At 45.3% G+C, this 22,206-nt stretch overlaps 1 protein-coding gene across 1 annotated transcript in view; it reads left to right on the top strand.

Moving 5' to 3' along the window:
- The window catches only part of SLC39A8 (solute carrier family 39 member 8), a 126,019-nt gene that overhangs the window by 50,841 nt on the left and 52,972 nt on the right, over window positions 1-22,206 (top strand). The window contains exon 3 of the mRNA XM_082265949.1: window positions 5,352-5,496. Coding sequence (XP_082122075.1) covers window positions 5,352-5,496 — 145 coding nt within the window. The remainder of the gene's footprint in view (window positions 1-5,351; window positions 5,497-22,206) is intronic.

Below are 22,206 nucleotides of genomic sequence, written 5' to 3'. Positions count from 1 at the left end.
CATGATTATAAGATCCATTGCACTTTTTGAGTAAGTTATGGATAATTACATAGGCCACTTTTTAGGTTGGGAGTGGGTGTTTTTTTTATCATTTGGTCAGCCCATTGTGTGGGAATACCATTATTAGTATACAGCTCTGCGGTTCTTTTCAGTTTCCTGTCAATGGAATACATTGTGGAGCACAAGCTGGAGGCACGTCCTTGCTTCCTGTATTTGGAATGCAGTGTGAGTGCGCAAGCTGAAGAGGAATTTCTGGTCCTGGTCATTTCAAGCCCGGACACTATTTATGTGCATGCTTGCGGCATCTTGACACGCCTCTGATGATGTTAATTGTAACGAAAGGCATAAGATGGACCCTACGACATGCCACAAGCACACCACATGCCGCAGCCATTTTTGTTTATCTTCTGACACTCTGATATGCCTGTTTGATTCTTATTCAATGTGAGTGTAATTTTTATCTTAATAAATTGAGAGCCTTTAATTACTACACTATGTTAGCCTTTTTATACCTCTGAGGTTAAGCTGGCTGGTTCTTTTATTGCCTCTGGATTGGAAGCCCACCTGACTGTGATTTTGGAGTATCCTTACATTTGGATTATCCACTACTCTTCTGGCCCGTTAGCATTGCGGTTACCACCTGATTCATGCACATGCCTTTACTGACCTCTCTATATGATCTGGTAAGCAGGATTGCCTCTTTTATCACTGTAGTGACATGTGTAATCAGCCTATGGGAGTTGGTGTGGGGACTTGTCTTTCTACAGTTCTTTGATTCATATCCATGAACTCTGTTGTACTTTATTGGTCTATTTTTCTGACGCTGCATCCTTTAGTTTTATAATCCTTGGTTGTCAGCAGAGTTAGCGTCCCATTTAAAAAATCCACCTCTTTTTTTGTTCTGGTGACAACCCAAAATTTTGGAATATTATTTACTTTCACTTTCAATGATAATGGTAAATAAAACAATGGGGACAAGGACATCAATAAAAACCTGACAGATGTTCTAATCAATCTCCACTCAGGATATTGTGTTATGTGTTATGTTTTGTGAACCAGAGAGCAGGAATAGTCTATGGTTTCTGCTGCAGACATTTTTAAAAGTCCGACTCCAGCCAAAATGTTTAGTTTTGGAAACAGCAATGAAAAATAATTACATCTCTCGGGTTTTCAATATTGTTTGTGTCCCTGTTTGGAAGATTACCTCTCACTTTCTATCTAAATAGGAAATAATGGTAAATCTCTCCAGGAGGGAAACCCCCCCCCCCCCCCCCCACATTTTTAGTAGAGAGAAGGAGGGTTAGAAGAACGTCTCACGCTGTTTTTATTGCTGCCCATGCCTTTCTTTCCCAGTGACAACTACAACTCTATTTTTTGTATGGGCATCATAAGGACAGAAATGTTGGAAAATCTCCCAATAGGTTCTAGACAGAAGGTAAAACCTTAAAGAAATATGAACTCTTCCTCACTTAATCTAAAACTAAACAAAATCAAACTCCCCACCTTTCCTATTTATTGTACAGTAGCAGGCAAGAAATCTCAAACACCCCTCACTATGTAAAACTGTAGTGTAGTTGATAATTCAAGCTGGGCTATTAGTAGGATATCTAGGAAGACTGCACTGGATGCTTATGCATTCCCTTGGCAGGACCAGATTTACATCTTAGGAACCTATAGGCAGAGAATTCTGAAGCCTCCCAAGAAAAAGATAGTCAGACTTTTTTTTACTTGATAAATTACCGCAAAGGTCTTGAGCAAATGAACACAATAAACCATCCACATTTTAAAGTTTAAAAGACGAGGTTGCACCCAGTAAATAGATACCCAACAAGTCAAACCTTAAATTTGTGTGTACCCATAAAAGAGTGACATACTTCAGTACCCCATATTTTCTAAAGGTGATACTTCAAAAGCCCCCTATCATCAGCTTAGTGTTACAGAGGAGGTCTTGTGCTAGTATTATTGTTCTCACTCTGGAGTGCACGGCTATATGTAAGGTGTATTGCAATCAAAATTTTCATGTGTAGGTGCCCCCGGCTTGAGCATTTATGTTCATACGGGCTTATATGTGGGGGTGGGGCCTAAAAAATTTTTGGGGGTTGATTTTCTGTGCTTGGGTGTAACTATTTTTTTTTTCAAACAATCCTAACTTAGCCTTTTATTTTTCATTCCATAGGGGACATCAAGTACTCAATGTGATGACTTTTAGGTGACAGGGTTAATGAGACATGCAAGGTCTAAAAGACTTACGTGTCTCCTCTGGGCTCCACTGAATGTATTGCAATGCACATCTCATTGCGATACATCCCTTCCCGGCTATGCAGGGAAAGTGCCAGGGTGATGCGGAAGTGACGCCATACACGTCGCTTTCCAGGTCATCAACAAGAAGGGGAAGAGTCTGCTGTTTTCTCTCCCCTCCACCCGCTGACACCTGCCATGCGTGGGGGGGTTGGGTGCCTGTACTAGTTGTATATGGAAGCTGCCTGTCATATTTACACACAATCCTGGTGCCTGCAGCCTGGATTGTGTGTGAAACACCCAGCTGTCAGGTCTAAAGGATGTAAGGATCTGGCAACGAAAGGGTTAAATAAAAAAAAGAAACAAAAAAATCATACTGACTAGGAAGGGTGCCTATAGGCACATGCCTACAGTGCCTAGTTGAAAATTTGGCCCTGTCCCTTGGCTGTTGCATCTCTATATTGACAATATCTGGTTGAGATTTTTTGTCTCTTTTTAGAAGCAGTTCCTCAGGATTTTCCTATGTTGAGTAAGATACAGACTCATTTAATTGTTTATAAAAGGAAGACCCAAAACACACTAGAGAACATCTTTCCATTTATCTAGTAACAATTTGATAATCCCGAGGAAAAGTTTTATTGCCCAGTCTGAAAAATAAGTCTGGGCTTGTTCTTATCAGTCTAGCAAATATAAGCAGATTAAACATGATGGTGGTAATAAAAGTGATGCCAACATCATTAGTATCTTGTTTCCAAAAAAGTTATTTCCTTTGAGCTAGGCTATAACAAGTATTTTTTTTCTAACAGCTCAGTGGAAAGAGTTGTACTGTACAAGAAACATTTTGGAATTTGGGGTATAAAATTAAATATTGGTAAATTAAATAGGCTTTGAAGGATTGCTATGTTTTTTTGCTGCTCAGTTATTGACAACACAAAGGTCAGCATACTTGTTTTAAAAAAGATATGATGAAAGATTTCAAACCAGGGACATAGATTCATACCCCTTCTAGAATGATTTTCACCTGAGTCCTTACGATGCAGAATAAATAATAATCAAAATTCCAGCCATGCTTACAAATTTGAAAAAACAAAACTCTGGGGACCAGTGGCGGCTGGTGAATGAAAGTGAAGAAACCAACACCCCCCTGGCGGGACGGCCGGCCGGCCGGCCAGCAATCGAATCTACCACCCTCTCCCGGAATGGACGGCTGGCTGCCGAGCCGGACAGCCAGCATCCTTACCTGCTTTTTCCCCGAGCAGCTGTGAGTCTCCTCTGGCCGTACGTCTCCTCCCTCTTCCTGGCCAATGGCCAGTAAAATCGCTTCTCTTTTCAGCCAATCAGGAAAGGGGTCTCACGACCCGCTTCCTGATTGACAGGGAGGAGAATCACTGTGGCAATAGAGGATATTCATTCGCTATTGTCGCACAACTGTGTGGGCTCAGGGCGTAGTGCTCTGTGCCCCGAGCCCACCCTTTTTTGAAACCTATTAGAGCCTCTGGCTCTAATCACGTGCTTAAAAATAAAAATAAAAAATCCCCTATTGGAATCCATGCGTCCTGCGCTCTACATGAAGATTAGGGGCCGGACGCATGGATGGGGGGGGCAGCGCCCCTGTGCCCCCAATGGACGGGCCGCCACTGCTGGGGACTTTAATTGCACATAGTTATTCAATTTACTTTTTGTTATAACCTCTATACTACTCGAAGGGTTAGGGACTTTTTTGGTTCAATAGACTTTAATAGACAAGATGCAGAAAAACATTTTACCGCAATTTGCGGTTTTTATTCTGCCAAACAATACATTTGACAAGAAAAAAACGCGAAACGCAAATTTGCGGTAAAATCGCATGTGCAAAAAAGCATAGCAAAAAGCACTGCAGAAACTACCAATAGCAAACTGCATAGGTGTGAACCGAGCCTTAGGGCCAGTTCACGCCATAGAAACACAGTCCGTATGCGCTTCAAATGCATTATGCATGCGCATTTTTGATACAATTCTGGTGCGTTTTTAATGCATTTTTGATGCCTTCCAGTGCATTTTTTCCCTCTTTTTTTCTTCACCTTAAATGGGAACATGTGCGTTCCAGGGCGTTTTTACTGCGTTTAGGTGCATTCCAGTGCATTTTTCTTATGTGTTTTCCTGCTTTCCAGTACAGTTTAGTGCATACAAATTCAGCATGTTCTACTTTTTTTTCTGGAACTTGAACATACTGGTGTGAACTATGCCATTGGAAACCATATCACCTACTATTAATGCATTTCTAATGCACTGGACTGCATGTAGTGTGAACCAGCCAAATTAAGTCTGTACAGAGTAACTTCCTTTTTGGGTGGAGAAGGTGTCAGATTAGAGTTTTTTTGGCATATCTACTAACAGAAATCCATGCATTTTGTTGAATACCATCTTTGATTAATATTTACTCTGTAAAACATAATTATCATAGATTGTTAAAGTGTTTGTTGCCCTAAAGAAATAGATCCTGTTCCTTTAAAGCATGTTAAACAGCACAGCAACACCTGTAATACCTAGCTGATCCTGCCTGGCTATACCTTCCCCATGTAAACTGACCACGGTATATCATGGCTGCAGAGCCCTGACACCGTGGTCAGTTTGCATGCCTTTGTCATCCGCAGCCCTGCTCTCTGTCTCTGTCTCCGAGTGGCACTATAAGGTATTATACAGCATATTTTATTTTAATAAATTACATCCACTGGGGAGCTTAATGTTATCTAATAGAGGGAACTAAACTAAAAAAAAGAAAAAAAAGTGGCTTAACAACCACTTTTACTGTCTCAGGCAAATATCTGATATTTGTAAAGTGTGACAGCTGAAAACTGTCAAAGGATCAGATGCATTTAATATTATTGTTGTGTTTTTCTTTGTAGTATGTAAATAAAGTTATAACTCTAATCCTAGTTATTGTCCTATTATAGGAAATAGGTATCAAAAGCCAACAAGTGGTTTTATACAACATAATGCCATAACTTGCAATAAGTGAGCAGGACATGAGCCAGAAGAAGATGGATGTTATTGATTCCACGTAGCAGATTCTGTGAACACCATCTTTTTTACATTTCCTACTTGCGTAATGTTATTCTCCTTTTTTCTTGTAGTGTTTATCCAGTGAAGTAATCTTTGAGTATTATGGAAACAAAATCACAGAAGAAAACTTCCAGACTGCCTGTCCCACTCTATTATACCTAGTTTATTCTAAGCCATGTGAAGAAACAACCAATAAGAGGCCTTCTCCTACTCAAGGTACAAACTTTTAATGCTTAAACATACTGTATCATGACAAATACAACATATGTGGCCATTGTTTAACCAGCATTTGTCCCATGATTGTAAATATTTGAAATTATCTAAGGAGGCTTTTTGTCATATTTGTTCATTTAATATGTGAGTTTTGCTAGATGCTGGAGAATTGAACTACCTAACAGTTTATTATATCCATTGGGGACTCTGTTGATGAGATCACTGTGTACAAATTCCCGGGTCTGCACAATTGCTGTGACCATCATGAGGGATTCTTACTCTCACTGCTGGATTTTGTGAACAGTATTTTATACCATGCTATGAAAAACATATGTAGCGCCACCCACGTAGGGGCCTCTGTAGATTTGACTGGTTCTTTCCCAACTCAAGTGCAGAGGCAACCAGGCACACAGAAACAGTCTATTTAGTCTGGCTCATTGAACAGTCTAGAGGTTTGCTTGTAGAAACTTTGTAAGGGGATTTAGGGGTTGTGTGGAATACTCCAAAAAATGTTAGCACAATTCTGCAGGAGACAACTCTCACTTTCTAAACAGCAGTCTTTTACTTACAGCTGGGAACTATGGGATAGTTTGCAGAACAAGAGTAGCTAGGCTGGAACAGTCTATAGGTTCACGGTTGGGGACCATGAAGTAACTTTAGCACAGGTACAGCTAGGATGGTTCACGGCTGAAGACCATTAACTAGCTTTAGCATAGGTACAGCAAGTAAGGTTCACTGCTGGGGATCATAAAGCAGTTTTAAGGTGCAGCACAGAAAGGAGGCTTTACTCACAGAGTCCTGTAACAAGATCAGTCCATAGGTACAGCCAGTGCTTTAAGTGGCCCAAAAGAGGTGCCGGTACTCTATTATAGCCTATAAATTTTGTCCCCCCCACCCCACATCAGGGTCCCCACAGAGCACCCCCCCCCCCCCTGGCCTGGGCTGGGACTCACTGGTGTTGACTGGTCTGGCTCTGGAGTGGGAAATATTCTTGGGGGGGGCAATTGAGGGCGCAGATGTCTAAAATGAGCATACTGGTACGATAAGGCACACGGAGAAGTGGCAGTATGCTCAAGAGCCATATTTGGAAGTGGCGGTACTGAGTACCAGTGCATACCGACCCACTTAAAGCACTGGATACAGCCTCTTGTAAAGTAATCGAGCATTCAGTCCCAGGGGCATGCAGCCCCCATCCTCTCAGCTCACTGATCCATTTCCTCAAGAGGGGGAAAGACCATCTCCCCAGGGCTCCAGACTATTTAAAAGCATCCCAGCCACCGACTGCCACCCCCAAGGGCAATTAATTACTGCTCCTCTAGTTACAGCAGGAGCCAAAAACAAAATTTACCTAGCAGCCTAACTAGAGGGTGCTACACATAACCGGGCAAGATGGAAAATGTTAAGTTTGAGGGGAACTCCCTAAACCTCCAGGGGGATAGGAACAGGAAGTCAGGAATTATTGTCAGATTTAACACACAGCCCACTAGCCTACAAATAAATCTAGAATATCACTTTAGGGTGAACTGACACAAAAATATAAACAACCATGTCAATGTAAATAAATGTTTTAAAAATAAATTTCTCTTTATTTTTTAATATATTTGCAAGGGGCTGCCATTGCACATAATAAATATTTAAACTGCAAGATGAGTCATATGTCCATTGAATATTCCTTATGAGGCACTGTTGTGAACAAAAATAACAATCGTTATCTCCTATAATGTTTTGTGTTAGTGTTACATACTTTGCTCAATTGGATACCACTTATATACCATATTATTACACATTTTTTTTATTTTTAATATATATCAAAATTGTCCATATTCTCTTATGTTCTTCCAATCACCATGTGAAACAAGTGCTTTGTAATCTTCTTATCAAATGTAAAAGGGGGGTTTTGAATAGTGCTCCGCCACCTTTATGCGAAAGGGCCACTCACCAGATAGCTGAGGGCCACCAGGACCCAAATCGCTTTAAATTCCTTATATCCCAAGACCAGCTTGTAAAACTTCCAATCAAGATTTGCCAAAGTGTTATGGTTGCCCCCTGGGCTTAGTATTGGGAGGTATGGATACCAGATCCACAGCAGGGTATTGGATGCCAGATATTCCCCAGAATATAAAATGTGAAGCGAATAATCGTGCAATATAGTTTTTATTAGTATAAAATTTCAAAACAGAAAATGTAAACTCACATTTGTCTGTCTGTAAGCGGCACCCACTTAAGAAGCGTGGACTGTTGGAAACGCCACTCTACAACAGCGTGCGTTCCATCTGGCTTCCACTGGGTTGGACGTGACGAAACCGGAAATGATGTCGCTGTACTGGTTCTCGTTTTATACCAATAAAACAATATTTGCAGTTATTTTAAAAAAGATTTTTGCAGTTGAGTGAAATTTTAAGGATTCAAAAAAGGGGAAGAATAAGTTTTAGGGGGTGCTTTAGTGTTAGGGACATTTTTCAGCTTAGTGAGCAGTTGACTCAGTCAGGAACAGACATGGGAGTGTGTTTTTTTTAATTGGTGTTCAGCACTAAAACCTCAGTGTCAAATTTTTTTGATAGAGGTTCAGCTCAGGCAGCAGAAATAAAATATACTTAACCACTTAAGCCCCAGCCCTATTTCGGACACTTTTTGTTCACAAGTTAAAATCATTTTTTTTTCCTAGAAAACTACTTTGAACCCCCAAACATTATATATATTTTTTTAGCAAAGACTCTGGAGAATAAAATGTCGGTCATTGCAATATTTTTTGTCACACAGTATTTGTGCAGCGGTCTTTAAAACGCCATTTTTTTGGAAAAATTTTGAAAAATCACACTTTACTGCATTTAAAAAATACTAAACAGTAAAATTAGCCCATTTTTTTTTTTGTATATTGTGAAAGATGATGTCACGCTGAGTAAATAGATACCCAACATGTTACGGTTTAAAATTGCGCACACCCGTGGAATGGCGACAAACTACGGTCAATAGAAATCTCAATAGGCGACGCTTTAAATTTTTTTAACAGTTACCAGTTTAGAGTTAGAGTGTAGCTCTTTTTTTTTTAATTATTGCTCACGCTCTGGCGGTCGCATCGATACCTCACATGTGTGGTTTGAACAGTGTTTTCATTCGCGGCTCGACTTCCGAGCTAACGGTGACGGGGCAGCTAAAATTTATTTATTTTTTTTCCTATTTATTTTATTTTTTTTTTAACTTTATTACAGGTTTTAAAAAAATAAATAAAATCTAATCACTTTTATTGCTGTCACAAGCAATGTAAACATCCCTTGTGACACCAATATGCAGTGACAGGTACTCTTTATGGAGGGATCGAGGGTCTAAAAGACCCTCGACCCCTCCACTACACTTTCATGTATGCAAAAAGCCGAAAACGGCGTTTTTGCATTCAGCCGTTTTTTAAATCTGCCGCCTTTTGCAGCAGAGTAACCCAGAAGTGACGTCATGGACGCCGCCTCAGGGTTACGTCATCGGAGACCCGATCGAAGCCGCTTCTGGCTTAGATCAGGACTCCATCCAGTCGGCGAACTCGCCGGCTGGGTGCTCGGGGCTCCTGGTGGGGCGGGTGCCCCGAGCAAAGTCGCGGAGGGAGGGGGGGACGTCCCCTGACGCTCACCCGGGTAACGATCGAGTGGCTCCTGAGTCGCATCGGTCATTACCGACGGAAAGCCGACCGTCGGCTGTAAACCACGGTACCGGGATCGTGCCTCTAGCTAGAGGCATCACCCCGGTATAACACCGCAAAATTTGCCAACGTAGCCCTACGTCACTTTGCGGTAAGTGGTTCTAAAGGCAGAACATTTTTTTTATCTTTCTGCATTCTATTGCAGTAACTTAAAAAACCTCCTGCATGAAACTACCCCTGCAGCCCCCCCCCCCCCCAATTCATACTTGAACCCAATCTCGATCCAGTGATGTGCACAAGAGCTGAGGCTTCCTTGTCTCTCTCACTTCTCATTGCCTCAGATACAGAGGCAAGAGCCATTGGGTCCCGCTGCTGTCAATCAGAGCCAGTGATGAGGGAGTGGGAGATGGGGCCATGCCCTGCTTGGTGTGTCAAAAGTGCCACCATAGCAAGCGGCCTGGGAGGGAGGAGCCAGAAGTGTCGGTGGGGAACCTGAGAAGAGGAGGATCACGGCTGCTCTGTATTAAATCATTGCAAAGAGCAGGTAGGCATGACATGTTAATTATTTTACAACTAAAAAATCGAACCTTTATTATTACTTTACGTGCAGGTAGGTAGTTCTTATCTTGTGTACTGTATGTGTCAGAGATCACATACACAAATAAACTGATTCATATGTGTTAGCTAAAGGACAGTCAAATCTATAAATGCATGTTTTTAAATTATAGCTTTTAAAGATTTATAGCTGTACTTTGTACCACTAGGTTGCAGATATGAGTTATAAATATGTCAGACTGAACACAATTAGCTCTTTTATCATGACATGACATGCTAAATTGGAGATTGGATGCTATTATATAAAGTTCTAGGCCTTGTAAGACTGCTAAGACAGCAGATCTGTTGTTTACTACACATATACTAAGACACACTAGAACGGTAATATCAAAAAGGATATTGAGGAACTGGTTAAAGTGCAAAGAAAGGCAACCAAACTGATAAGTGGCATGGAGGAAAGATTAGCTGAACATAACCACCTCCCGCCCGCCATATAGGCAAATGACGGCAGCGGCGTGGCTCTATTGTTTTGACGTCTTTCCACTCTACCGGCGTGCAATCGCAGCGATTTCCCATGTGATCAGCTGTGTCCAATCACAGCTGATCGCATGTAAACAAGGAAATGTCAGTTATCAGCTTTCTTCTCCTCACACTGACAGACGTTTGTACAAATCAATTATTATACGCTTGTTGGGATTTTCTTTTTACCAAGAAGATGTAGCAGAATACATATTGCATGAATTGATAAAGAAATTAGATTTTTACATTTTTTTTTATTGGATGTGTTTTATAGTAGAAAGTAAAAACTATAGTTTTTTTTTTTTTAAATTGTCGGTAATCAAATGTCACCAAAAGAAAGCTCTATTTGTGGGGAAAAAAGGACATACATTTTATTTGGGTACAGCATCACACGATCGCGCAATTGTCAGTTAAAGTAACGCAGTACCGTATCACAAAATATGGCCTGGTTTATGGAGGGGGGTAAACCTTCCGGAGGGCAAGTAGTTAAAGTGGTATTAGACCCCAAACCAAAAATGTAATATATTGCAGCTTGCCAATCATTAGATGTGGTGGTTGCATTTTTAGTGTACTTAAATCTGCGCCATTAGTTTTCTTTTTTAGTCTTTTTTCCCCTCTGTTTTCACCTTGTGATCTGGCCAGGAACACACCTCCTGTATTAGAGTGCCCCCACTCTGGATGAATGAGCACAGGGGGCAGATTTGGACAGCAGCATTGTCAGCCTGAGGGGGAGAGGAGTGTTAGATGGACTTACAGATTTTAAATACAATAGCAAATTGAAGCCATACTCCAGCGAATGCTATAGAGCAAACTGTTTTTCTCTTACGTCCTCTGACAGTCGCCGCCTCCTCTAAGTCATCACTGTTGGGTATTGTCTTCCTATCCGTAGGAATAGCTAGGCATATAGACTTAGTCCAAAGACAAAAGGCATTAGCATATACACACCCATGGGGGCTGTCCCATCTGGTCAATACCCCCCCTGCATCACCACTCCCAACTCAGTTTTAATCTGCCTAGCGTCAGGTATAGTCAGGCTTACCTTGTGCTGGGGCTTCAGTCTCAGCCTTCCTAATCTTTTATTTGATTTTCTTTGAAAATGTCAGTTTTTTCTCTTACTTTACTAGCTGTTTATTTTGTCAGCTTCTAGTGTTAGTCTTCTCTTCGGATGAAGATGGATCATGCGGTGCTGGGATTCGGATTGGCCGCCCTGGTTCTCCAGAGCAAAAGGGTCAGATGGACCCCCAGCCCGCCATCGAGCGTTCAGCTATGGTCGCCCTGGCATTACGAACGACCCATCCCTGTTCGCTGCAGGGATGCAGCCGTGAGGTGGCTACCTCACAGGACTAGTCTGCAGTGCTGCAGCGTCATGTCCCTGGCTCACGGCACTCCCTGTCAGATGAGGACAGAGGTTTTCCGTGCATGGAGGCTCCCCACACCATCTGGTACAGGTAAGTACTTTTCTGTGTGGGGGCTCTGTTTGGGGTGACAGTCTGTGTTGCTGTGTGTTCCCCGTGTCTGTGCCTGTGTGACTCCCTGTGCGATCCCTGCGGGGTTCGCTTGTGCAGATCTGTATGTTGCCTTGGGGGTCCCTGTCCCTGTGTCACCTTAGGTGCATGTTGGGGGTGCAGACGTTTGTGCTTGTGCAGCGACCGCAGCGGTGCATTTTCGCGCGGTCCGCCATCTTTACTGTGGGCACACATGTATAGCTCCTCTGGGGCGATCATGCATGTCATTTTGGCGCCATCCGCCGCCATTTTGTGGGCGGTGGAGCGATCGGTCTGTCCGCATGTCGGCGGCCATTTTGGCGTAGCCTCCAATGCATCCCTATGGGGCAGCCATTTTCCCGGGGTCCGGCATATAGTCCAGCCCTCTCCAGCAGCACTTCCTTTCCATCAGCAGCAAGGACACTGGTAGCAACGCTCTGCGGGCTCTGCAGGTTATCACTCTCAATTTCCCTCTATATATCGCTTCTGGCTCAGTTTCTTTTCTCCTTTGGGGGTCTTTCATAGCTGTGACAGTAGCGCACACTGCAGCGCTCTTAAAGGGGACAGTACACCGTTTTTGCACTGTAGTTTGTTCTGATAACTTGAGCCATGGATTCTCAGGAAAGCAAGTTTCCTCCAGCTTTAGTGGGGGGCCCCAGTTCTCCTGTGGTCCCGCTGCGACCCGATCTGGCTGCTGTAGTAGCGACTTTGGTGGCAAATATGGAAATGCTGATGTCTGAACGGGCTGCGAGAAAGAGGCCCAGGTTGTCTCTCTCTTCTGATTCAGATGGGGATATGGCTGCTGCGAGCGTGCACTTTTCAGGGTCCCGCTCATCCTTGGACCCCCCGGGGTCTGAGGGGGAGGGTGTTGATACATCCTCCCCAGGGTCACCTGAAGAACGGGCGACCGTGGATGAGTTAATTGTTTCTGTTAAAGAAACCTTGCATTTAGAGGATGAGCCCTGTCCTCCCGGCGTTGTGTCCTCGTTTGGGACGCACAGGACCCGCAAGTCTGCGCAGGTTTTTCCCTGCCCAGCGGAATTCCATCACACTGTTAATGAAATGTGGCGCACGTTAAAACGTCCATTCCTGGTACCTAGTCGGTTCAAATTGCTTTATCCTTTTGCGCCGGCTACGGAATCACGATGGTGTGTGCCTCCACAGGTGGACCACACTGTGGCCGTGTTGAACAAGGCTACCTTGGTTCCTACTGAGGATACCCCGGTTTTCCGGGATCCCACGGACCGGCGGTTGGAGTCTCTAGCCCGCCATTCCTATACGGTGGCAGGTTCGTTGCTCAAACCCGTTTTCGCATCCGTTCTGGTGGCTCAGGCGGTGGCTGATTGGACTAAGATGCTTAGAGGCAATCTCGTGTCTGATGACGTGCCGCCTGCCCGGCTGGAAATGGTGGATCAGATCCACCAAGGAGTCATGTATTTGTGTGATGCAGCCTTAAATGAGGCCCCCTTGGTGGCTCGCCTCTCTAGTGTCGCGGTACTTAACCGGCGACTGATATGGCTGAAGAGCTGGTCGCCGACCAGTCCTCACGGAAAACAGTTGCTGATTTTCCCTATGCTGGCTCTCGCCTTTTTGGCGAGGCGTTGGATACCCTGGTAAAAGGCGTCACGGGGGGCAAGAGCACTATGCTGCCCCATAACCCGAAGAACAAGTCTTTCCGAGGCAAGCGGGGTTCTGCGCCTAGATTCAATCATGGGTCCTTTCGTGCCTTTCGTAACCAATCCAAGGGCAAGCCCTTCAAGGCCCAGGGCAACCAGAAGAAACCCTGGGCGGGTAAGCAGAAGGCCGACAATGCCGGCTCGGCGGGACAATTCGCCTCTGCCTGAAGGGACGCCCTCACCCTTTTCAGGGGTGAGGGGACGTTTGCGCGTTTCCTCCAACCTTGGCTGCTCCGGATATCGGACAGGTGGGTTCAGAAAATCGTTCGATCAGGTTACAAGATCGAATTCCTTTCCCGGCCGGCGGACAGATTCTTTCCCTCCAATCTCCATCTGCTTCCTGGGCGTCTGCAGGATTTGCATCAAGCGGTGCAGGACCTGCTTGCTCAGGGAGTGATTGTCCCGGTGCCTCATCGGGACAGGTTTCGGGGGTTTTATTCGAATCTGTTCACTGTGCCCAGGAAGGAGGGCAAAGTGCGTCCTATTCTGGACCTGAAAGCACTGAACCGCTTTGTGCGTGTTCGGAAGTTTCGAATGGAGTCTCTCTGTTCGGTTGTGGCCTCCTTGAGTCCAGGAGAATTCCTGGCTTCGATAGACCTGAAGGATGCGTACCTGCACATCCCCATTTTCGAGGGTCATCAGCGGTACCTTCGGTTTGCTATCGCAGAGGACCACTACCAGTTTGTGGCGTTACCTTTCGGTCTCGCTTCGGCACCAAGGGTGTTTACCAAGGTGTTGGCACCGGTCCTGGGCCTGCTGCGGGCCCAGGGCATTGCGGTCCTGGGGTACCTGGACGATCTGCTTCTGAGATTGCGTGCCAGTCAGGACCTTGTGCGCGATCTGTCCATCACGGTACAGACGCTCCAGCAGTTCGGATGGACCATCAACGTTCAAAAATCAGCGTTGTCTCCATCGCTTCGCCTTCCCTATCTGGGAATGGTTCTGGACTCTGCTCAGGCAAAGGTGTTCTTGCCGGAGGACAAGCTCCGGACTTTGCGGGACAAACTCAGGTCCCTCAGGGACAATCCGTCCTCGTCACTCAGGACCTGCATGCGGGGCCTGGGGTTGATGGTGTCGGCCTTCGAGGCGATTCCCTTTGTCCAGTTCCACACGCGGGCTCTCCAGACGGAGATCCTGGCCAGGTGGGACAGACTTCCTCAGTCCTTGGATCTGGATGTCTCCTTGAGTCGCCAGACCAGATTGGCTCTTCTATGGTGGATCCAGTCCCCGTCGGTGGCGGAAGGCAAGTCCTTGTGCTTGGTGGCTTACATCAACCACCAGGGGGGCACCAGGAGTGCTCGAGCGGCCCGGGAGGTGACCGACATTCTGTCTTGGGCCGAGACTCATGTCCCGGCGATCTCGGCAGTTCACATTCCGGGTGTGGAGAATTGGCAGGCCGACTATCTGAGCCGCCAGACCCTGGACCAGGGGAATGGTCCTTACACCCGGAGGTCTTTCAGATGCTGTGTGCGAGGTAGGGATCCCCAGATGTGGATCTGTTCGCATCCCAGGTAAATCGAAAGGTGGAAAGATTCGTGGCAAGAACGCGCGATCCGTTGGTGGTCGCCTCGGATGCGTTGGTGGCCCCTTGGCATCAGTATCGTCTGATGTACGCCTTTCCTCCGATTCAGTTACTATCCCAGTTCCTTCGCAGATTGGTCTCGGAACCGCACATGGTGATTCTGGTGGCGCCGGACTGGCCTCGCCGGTCCTGGTACACTGACGTTGTTCACTTGGCAGTGGCGCCTCCGTGGCGTCTGCCTCTGCGGGAAGATCTCCTGTCTCAAGGTCCGATCTTCCATCCTGCTTTACAGTCGCTGGCTTTAACGGCCTGGCTGTTGAGACCCATGTCTTGAAGGACAAGGGTCTATCCCCTGAGGTTATCCCTACCCTAATCAAGGCTAGGAAATCCTCTTCTGGTAAGATCTATTACCGTACCTGGAAAGCCTATTTCACCTGGTGTGAGTCCAGGGGGTTCTCCCCCCTCGTTCTTACTCGGTGTCGAGAATCTTGGCTTTCCTCCAGTCTGGCGTGGATCAGCGCCTGGCGCTGGCCACGATAAAGGGCCAGGTTTCTGCACTGGCTGTTCTTTTCAACCGCCCTGTGGCGTCTCATTCATTGGTGCGCACCTTCATTCAAGGTGTGCAACATCTGGCTCCTCCCAGGAAGGAGCATTTTCCTCCATGGGACTTGAACTTGGTTCTGTCCGCGTTACAGCGTGCTCCCCAGATGTGGATCTGTTCGCATCCCGGCTAAATCGAAAGGTGGATAGATTCGTGGCAAGAACGCGCGATCCGTTGGCGGTCGCCTCGGATGCGTTGGTGGCCCCTTGGCATCAGTATCGTCTGATGTACGCCTTTCCTCCGATTCAGTTACTATCCCGGTTCCTTCGCAGATTGGTCTCGGAACCGCACATGGTGATTCTGGTGGCGCCGGACAGGCCTCGCCGGTCCTGGTACACCGACGTTGTTCACTTGGCAGTGGCGCCTCCGTGGCGTCTGCCTCTGAGGGAAGATCTCCTGTCTCAAGGTCCGATCTTCCATCCTGCTTTACAGTCGCTGGCTTTAACGGCCTGGCTGTTGAGACCCATGTCTTGAAGGACAAGGGTCTATCCCCTGAGGTTATCCCTACCCTAATCAAGGCTAGGAAATCCTCCTCTGGTAAGATCTATTACCGTACCTGGAAAGCCTATTTCACCTGGTGTGAGTCCAGGGGGTTCTCCCCTCGTTCTTACTCGGTGTCGAGAATCTTGGCTTTCCTCCAGTCTGGCGTGGATCAGCGCCTGGCGCTGGCCACGATAAAGGGCCAGGTTTCTGCACTGGCTGTTCTTTTCCAACGCCCTGTGGCGTCTCATTCCTTGGTGTGCACCTTCATTCAAGGTGTGCGACATCTGGCTCCTCCCAGGAAGGAGCATTTACCTCCATGGGACTTGAACTTGGTTCTGTCCGCGTTACAGCGCGCTCCTTTGAAAACATCAGGGAGATATCGTTGCCTCTGCTGTCAATAAAGGTTGCCTTTCTGGTGGCGATCACTTCGGCTCGCAGAGTGTCGGAGCTGGCGGCGTTGTCTTGCCGCTCCCCTTACTTGATAATTCACAAGGATAAGGTGGTTTTGCGACCACCCCCATCCTTCCTTCCCAAGGTGATCTCTGAATTTCACCTTAATGAGGACATTGTCCTGCCTTCGCTTTGTACGAAGCCTAAACATCCAAAGTAGATTGCCTTGCATTCCTTGGATGTTGTCAGGGCGATCAGGGTTTACCTGTCGTCTACGGAATCCTTTCGGAAGACGGATTCCCTCTTTGTCCTTCCTGAGGGATCTCGGAAGGGCATGGCTGCGTCCGCAGCAACTATTGCCAAATGGATCAGACAGACCATTGAGCAGGCTTACGCCTTGAAGGAACGGGTTCCGCCCTTCCCTGTTAAGGCGCACTCTACCAGGTCTTTGAGTGCTTCCTGGGCCTATTGGCATCGGGCCTCGGTGGCCCAGGTGTGCAAGGTGGCGACTTGGTCGTCGGTGCACACTTTTTCCAAGTTCTACAAAGTAGACGTTCTGGCATCAGCTGATGCTTCTTTTGGCCGCAAAGTTCTCAGTGCGGCAGTGCCATGATGGACCCTTGAATTTTTTCTCTGGATCCCTGGCTGTTGGCATTTGCTTTCCTGGGCTGTTGGTCCTGTTGAGCATTGTTTTTTTCTGTTGCCCAGTTGGTTCTCTTACAGTGCATGTAAGATTCCTTTCTCTGATGTGGGTACTGTGTTGCCTTTTCTACGGTTGCGTCTCCCACCCCTCATGTCTATACTGCTTTGGGACATCCCAACAGTGATGACTTAGAGGAGGCGGCGACTGTCGGAGGACGTAAGAGAAAACGGAATTTTTGTAAAATCTTACCTGTAAAATTCCTTTCTCTAAGTCCTCCGACAGTCGCCGCCCCGCCCCTCTTTTGGGGTTCTTTATTACCTACTGCTATGCTACCAAACTGAGTTGGGAGTGGTGATGCAGGGGGGGTATTGACCAGATGGGACAGCCCCCATGGGTGTGTATATGCTAATGCCTTTTGTCTTTGGACTAAGTCTATATGCCTAGCTATTCCTACGGATAGGAAGACAATACCCAACAGTGATGACTTAGAGGAGGCGGCGACTGTCAGAGGACTCAGAGAAAGGAATTTTACAGGTAAGATTTTACAAAAATTCAGTTTTTTCCCCTTTGGGATAAAGGTTTTCCAAAAATAAATAGCTGATCATTGTATGCGCCCCTGTGAGTGTTAAATTGTTTGTTTCATCCCTGTAACTGCAAGGAAGCTTGTTCCTTTAAAAAATAACATATTTACTGGCTGGATCACCAGATAAACATAGAAGAAAGTCTAAAAAAGAAAAGTAAAAATTGGTAAGCTGCAATATGATAAATATTTCCTTTTGGGTTTAATAATGCTTTAAGGAGAGATATGATAACCATGTATAAATATTCAAGCAGTCCATATAGTGAACTTGGTGTTGAGTTATTCACTTGCACATATGTGAAAACCTGGAAGAACTAGTTTTGACCAGCTCAGTAGATTGTTGTTTTTTTTTTTTTTTTTTTTATTTATACATTTTATTGAGCTTTAAGTAGCAAAAGAACAGTCGTACATTGAGGACCAATTCATAAGATGCAAGGACATAATACATCATCAATACAATTTCAAGATGACAACTGTATAGGACTCTTAAATGCCCAGAGATTGCAAAGGTATAAGTGCCTTTCCTAAACCGTAGGGAGGTGTTGATGGTGGGTCCCCAGGGGTCGCCTCATACCAAAAAGGAGGGTTAATGTATTGCCACTGGTCACTAATGCATTAATGACCATTGTCAGTTAATTACCCCTTTGTGCTTAGTGGCACCAGTATCAGTGTTCATTAACCCCTTTAAGCTCAGCATGCAGGGGTTTATAAACACTGACACCACTGCCACTAATGCAGCACAAAGGGGTTAATTAACTGACAATGGTCATTAATACATTAGTGACCAGTGGCAATACATTAACCCTCTTCATGCTGCATATTACAAATACCATTGATAATCAACCACTTGCCGACCTGCCATAGTACATACTGTATACTGGTTTTGCACAGAGCATCCCAGATCCTTCCTATGGTGGTACTCATGCAGGCAGATGGAGCTCTCCTGTTCCCTCGTCATAGGAGTGAAAGTAGCAGTAGTCAATGGCTCCTGCTGCTATCAATCTGCCCTGTGAGGAGCGAGCGGGAGCGGAGAAAGCTGCTACTCTTGGGCACAGCACTGAATCAATGCCGTAAGGTTAAAAGCCTTAATCCTTTAAAACCACTTTAGGTGAAGATGAGATAATATTATGTGTATGTGCCAGAGATCACATACATGCATAAAATCAATACCTATCACAGTTTCTTTAAAGCATGGCTTTTGAAGATTTATGGCTGTACTTTATACTGCTAGATTCCAGGTATGAATTAACTTACAACACATGTTAAACTGAACATAATTATCTTTTTTCATGACATGATGCTTTCACATTTATAGGGCAATATGTTCTAGAGGAACTATCATATAACAGGTGCTTGTAAAATATTACTGCTAAGTCAGGAGATCTCGTACCTAATACACAGATACTAGCAAACACTAGAAGGTTCAAACAAGAGTACTGTCTAAGGGTCACACTGCAGTTGATTAAAGTATGTAAGAAAGTAGTTATATATACTAACAGTGCAGTAAACAGTAGGAAAATGACATGGTTCTCCAGCACATATGGTCACACAAAGTTGAATAATACATTTTTAATAAAGGACTAGAATATAGAGTTGGGCCGAACAGCCCCCGGTTTGATTCACGCCAGAATTCTCGAACATCGCAAAAGTTCAGACCCAAACCTGTTGAAGTCTATGGGACCTGATTTTGAAATATCAAAAGTCCCCATTTTGAAGGCTTTTAGTTTATTTGGCCATATATAAGGGTATGGGGGCCCATGTACTGCCCTGGGGGGGCATGTATCAATGTACAAAAAATGTTTTAAAAAAATAGTTTTTACAGAAGCAGTGATTTTAACCACTTCCGGACCGCCGGCCACAGCCTTATGTTGGTACTTTGCCGTTAAAAAGCAGTGTTATGGTAGCAGATAGCTGCCATAACCCCAGTATTCTCTTACTCGGCCGGCGGTCCTCTTTCACATAAAAGTGGTCCCAGAAGTGAATTAACCGCGGGATCACTTTCATGGGCAGCGGGAGAGGTGCCCCGCCACTTCCCGATCGTTTTTACTTACTACCGGAGCCGTGGGTAGTGGGGAAAACTATCCCATTCGTCTATGTCCCAGGCAGGAAGTCGAGTGAGGACAACATGGCCCCCACTCTACCCTATGGCCTCGGAGGACCGGATCGACGTCATATGTAGCTTCTTTCCAACAGGCTTAAAGGGCCCATTTTTTTCTTGCTGAAAAAAATAATTTTTTTTCTTGCTGAAATGGCGCACCTGTACCATTTATAGAACCTGCTGCAGCAAAGCTGACATTTATAAAAAAAATGACATTTAAGTTGCTGGCAATAGGAAAATGTGAAAAAAAAAAGGCATGGGGTCCTCCGCAAAATCCATACCATACCCTTCTATGAGCATGCAGCTTGGCAGGTCAGGAAAAGGGGCGATGAGTGAGTGCCCCCCCTCCTCCTAAACCATACCAGACCATATGCCCTAAACACAAAAAAAACAAAAAAAAAAAATAAAGACAGAAGCAGTTTTTGTCAATTTCTTTATTAAAAAAAAACAAAACACGGGGACAAGGTGCTTTCTGACATAGTTACATAGTTACATAGTTAGTGAGGTTGAAAAAAGACATCAGTCCATCCAGTTCAACCTATGATGTGTGTGTGTGTTTGCTTTTAACTGTACATTGTATACCCCTGTATGTTGTGGTCTCTAAGGTGCCCATCTAATAGTTTTTTGAAACTAGCAATGCTCCCTGCTGATACGACTGCTTGTGGAAGAGAATTCCACATCCTTACCGCTCTTACAGTGAAGAACCCCTTACGCACTTTAAGGTTAAACCGCCTTTCCTCAAGTTTTAGTGAGTGGCCACGTGTCTTATTGTATCTCCTCTCTCTGAATAGTTTGTTCCTTATGCTAGGGTTGCCAGTACAGTATTTGTACATTGATATCATATCCCCCCTCAATCGTCTCTTCTCCAGAGAGAATAGGTTCAGTGCTTGTAGTCTTTCCTCATAGCTGATGTCCTCCATTCCCCTAATTATTTTTGTTGCCCTTCTCTGGACTTTCTCCAGTTCCAGCACATCCTTTCTGAGGACCGGTGCCCAGAACTGGACAGCATACTCCAGATGTGGCCGGACCAGAGTCTTGTAGAGTGGAAGAATAATCTCTTTATTTCTGGAGTGAATCCCCTTTTTTATACATCCCAGTATTCTGTTGGCTTTGCTTGCGGCGGCTTGGCATTGCATGCCACTGCCAAGCTTGTTGTCTACCAGTACCCCCAGGTCCCTTTCCATCCTAGACTCACCCAGAGGTTCCCCCCCTAGTGAGTAGCTTGCTTTCTGGTTTCTGGCCCCCAAGTGCATTACTTTACATTTTTCAACATTAAACCTCATCTGCCATGTAGTTGCCCACCCCGTTATTTTGTTCAGGTCCGCTTGCAAGGTTTCCACATCCTGCATAGAAGATATTGGCATGCCTAATTTAGTATCATCTGCAAATACTGAGATTGTACTCGATATCCCCTCCTCTAGATCATTTATGAATAAATTAAACAGGATTGGTCCCAGGACAGAACCCTGGGGGACCCCACTTTCCACACCCGCCCAATCCGAGTACTCCCCATTAATCACCACCCTCTGTACTCTCCCCTGGAGCCAGTTCTCTATCCAGGTACTCACCTTATGGTCCATACCTACCTTCCTTAGTTTGAACAGTAAGCGTTTGTGGGGAACGGTGTCAAAAGCCTTTGCAAAGTCCAGATACACCACATCCACAGACTTTCCTTTATCTAGGTGGCAGCTCACTTCATCGTAGAAGGTTAATAGATTGGTTTGGCACGAACGATTTTTCATGAATCCATGCTGATTACTACTTATAATACCGTTTTCATTACTAAAGTCTTGTATGTGGTCCCTTATCATCCCCTCCAAAATTTTGCAGACTACAGATGTTAGGCTGACCGGCCTATAGTTACCCGGGATATATCGCGGCCCCTTTTTAAATATTGGCACGTTGGCTTTTTTCCAATCAGCTGGCACCATACCCGTCTGTAAACTATCCTTAAAGATCAAGAATTATGGTCTGGCAATCAGCATCCCCCCATGTTGAAGGCATGTGGCCTGGTATGGTTCAGGAGAAGGCGGGCTCGCTCGTTCCCCTCTTTCCTGTTCTGCCAGGCTGCATGCTCGGATAAGGGTTTGGCATGGATTTTGGGGGGACTCCATATCGTTTTTTTTTTATTTTGCCATGGGGTACCCCCTAAAGTCCATACCAGATCCATAGGGCCTTGTATGGATTGGGGGGGACCCCCACACTTTTTTTCACACTTTTTCCAATTGCAATGTTTTTTTGTTTTTTGTTTAGCTGTCAGTGGGGAAGCCCGTTGTCAGCTGATGACTCTTCCTTTGTTATCCTTTGTTAAGGATGCAGCGGCCAGCTTTCCTTAACAACCAGCTATTCACTGTGCCCTGATTCTGCAAAGCTTTGCCCAATCAGGGCTTAGAATGCACTATGCAGCGCGCAGTGCATTCCCCCCGGGCGCCCCGCAAATTCAAGTGTTGAATTTGAATTTCAGGTGATGTTTTGGCCGAACTTTTGCTCAGCTTGAACTGTTCGCCCAACTCTAATAGATTACAGCTGCAAAC

This window comes from Pelophylax lessonae, assembly GCF_965119305.1.
Source record: "Pelophylax lessonae genome assembly, chromosome: 1".
Classification (NCBI taxonomy): Eukaryota; Metazoa; Chordata; class Amphibia; order Anura; family Ranidae; genus Pelophylax; species Pelophylax lessonae.
The sequence above is the reverse complement of the archived record's forward strand: the minus strand, read 5'-3'. Positions and strand labels throughout refer to the sequence as shown.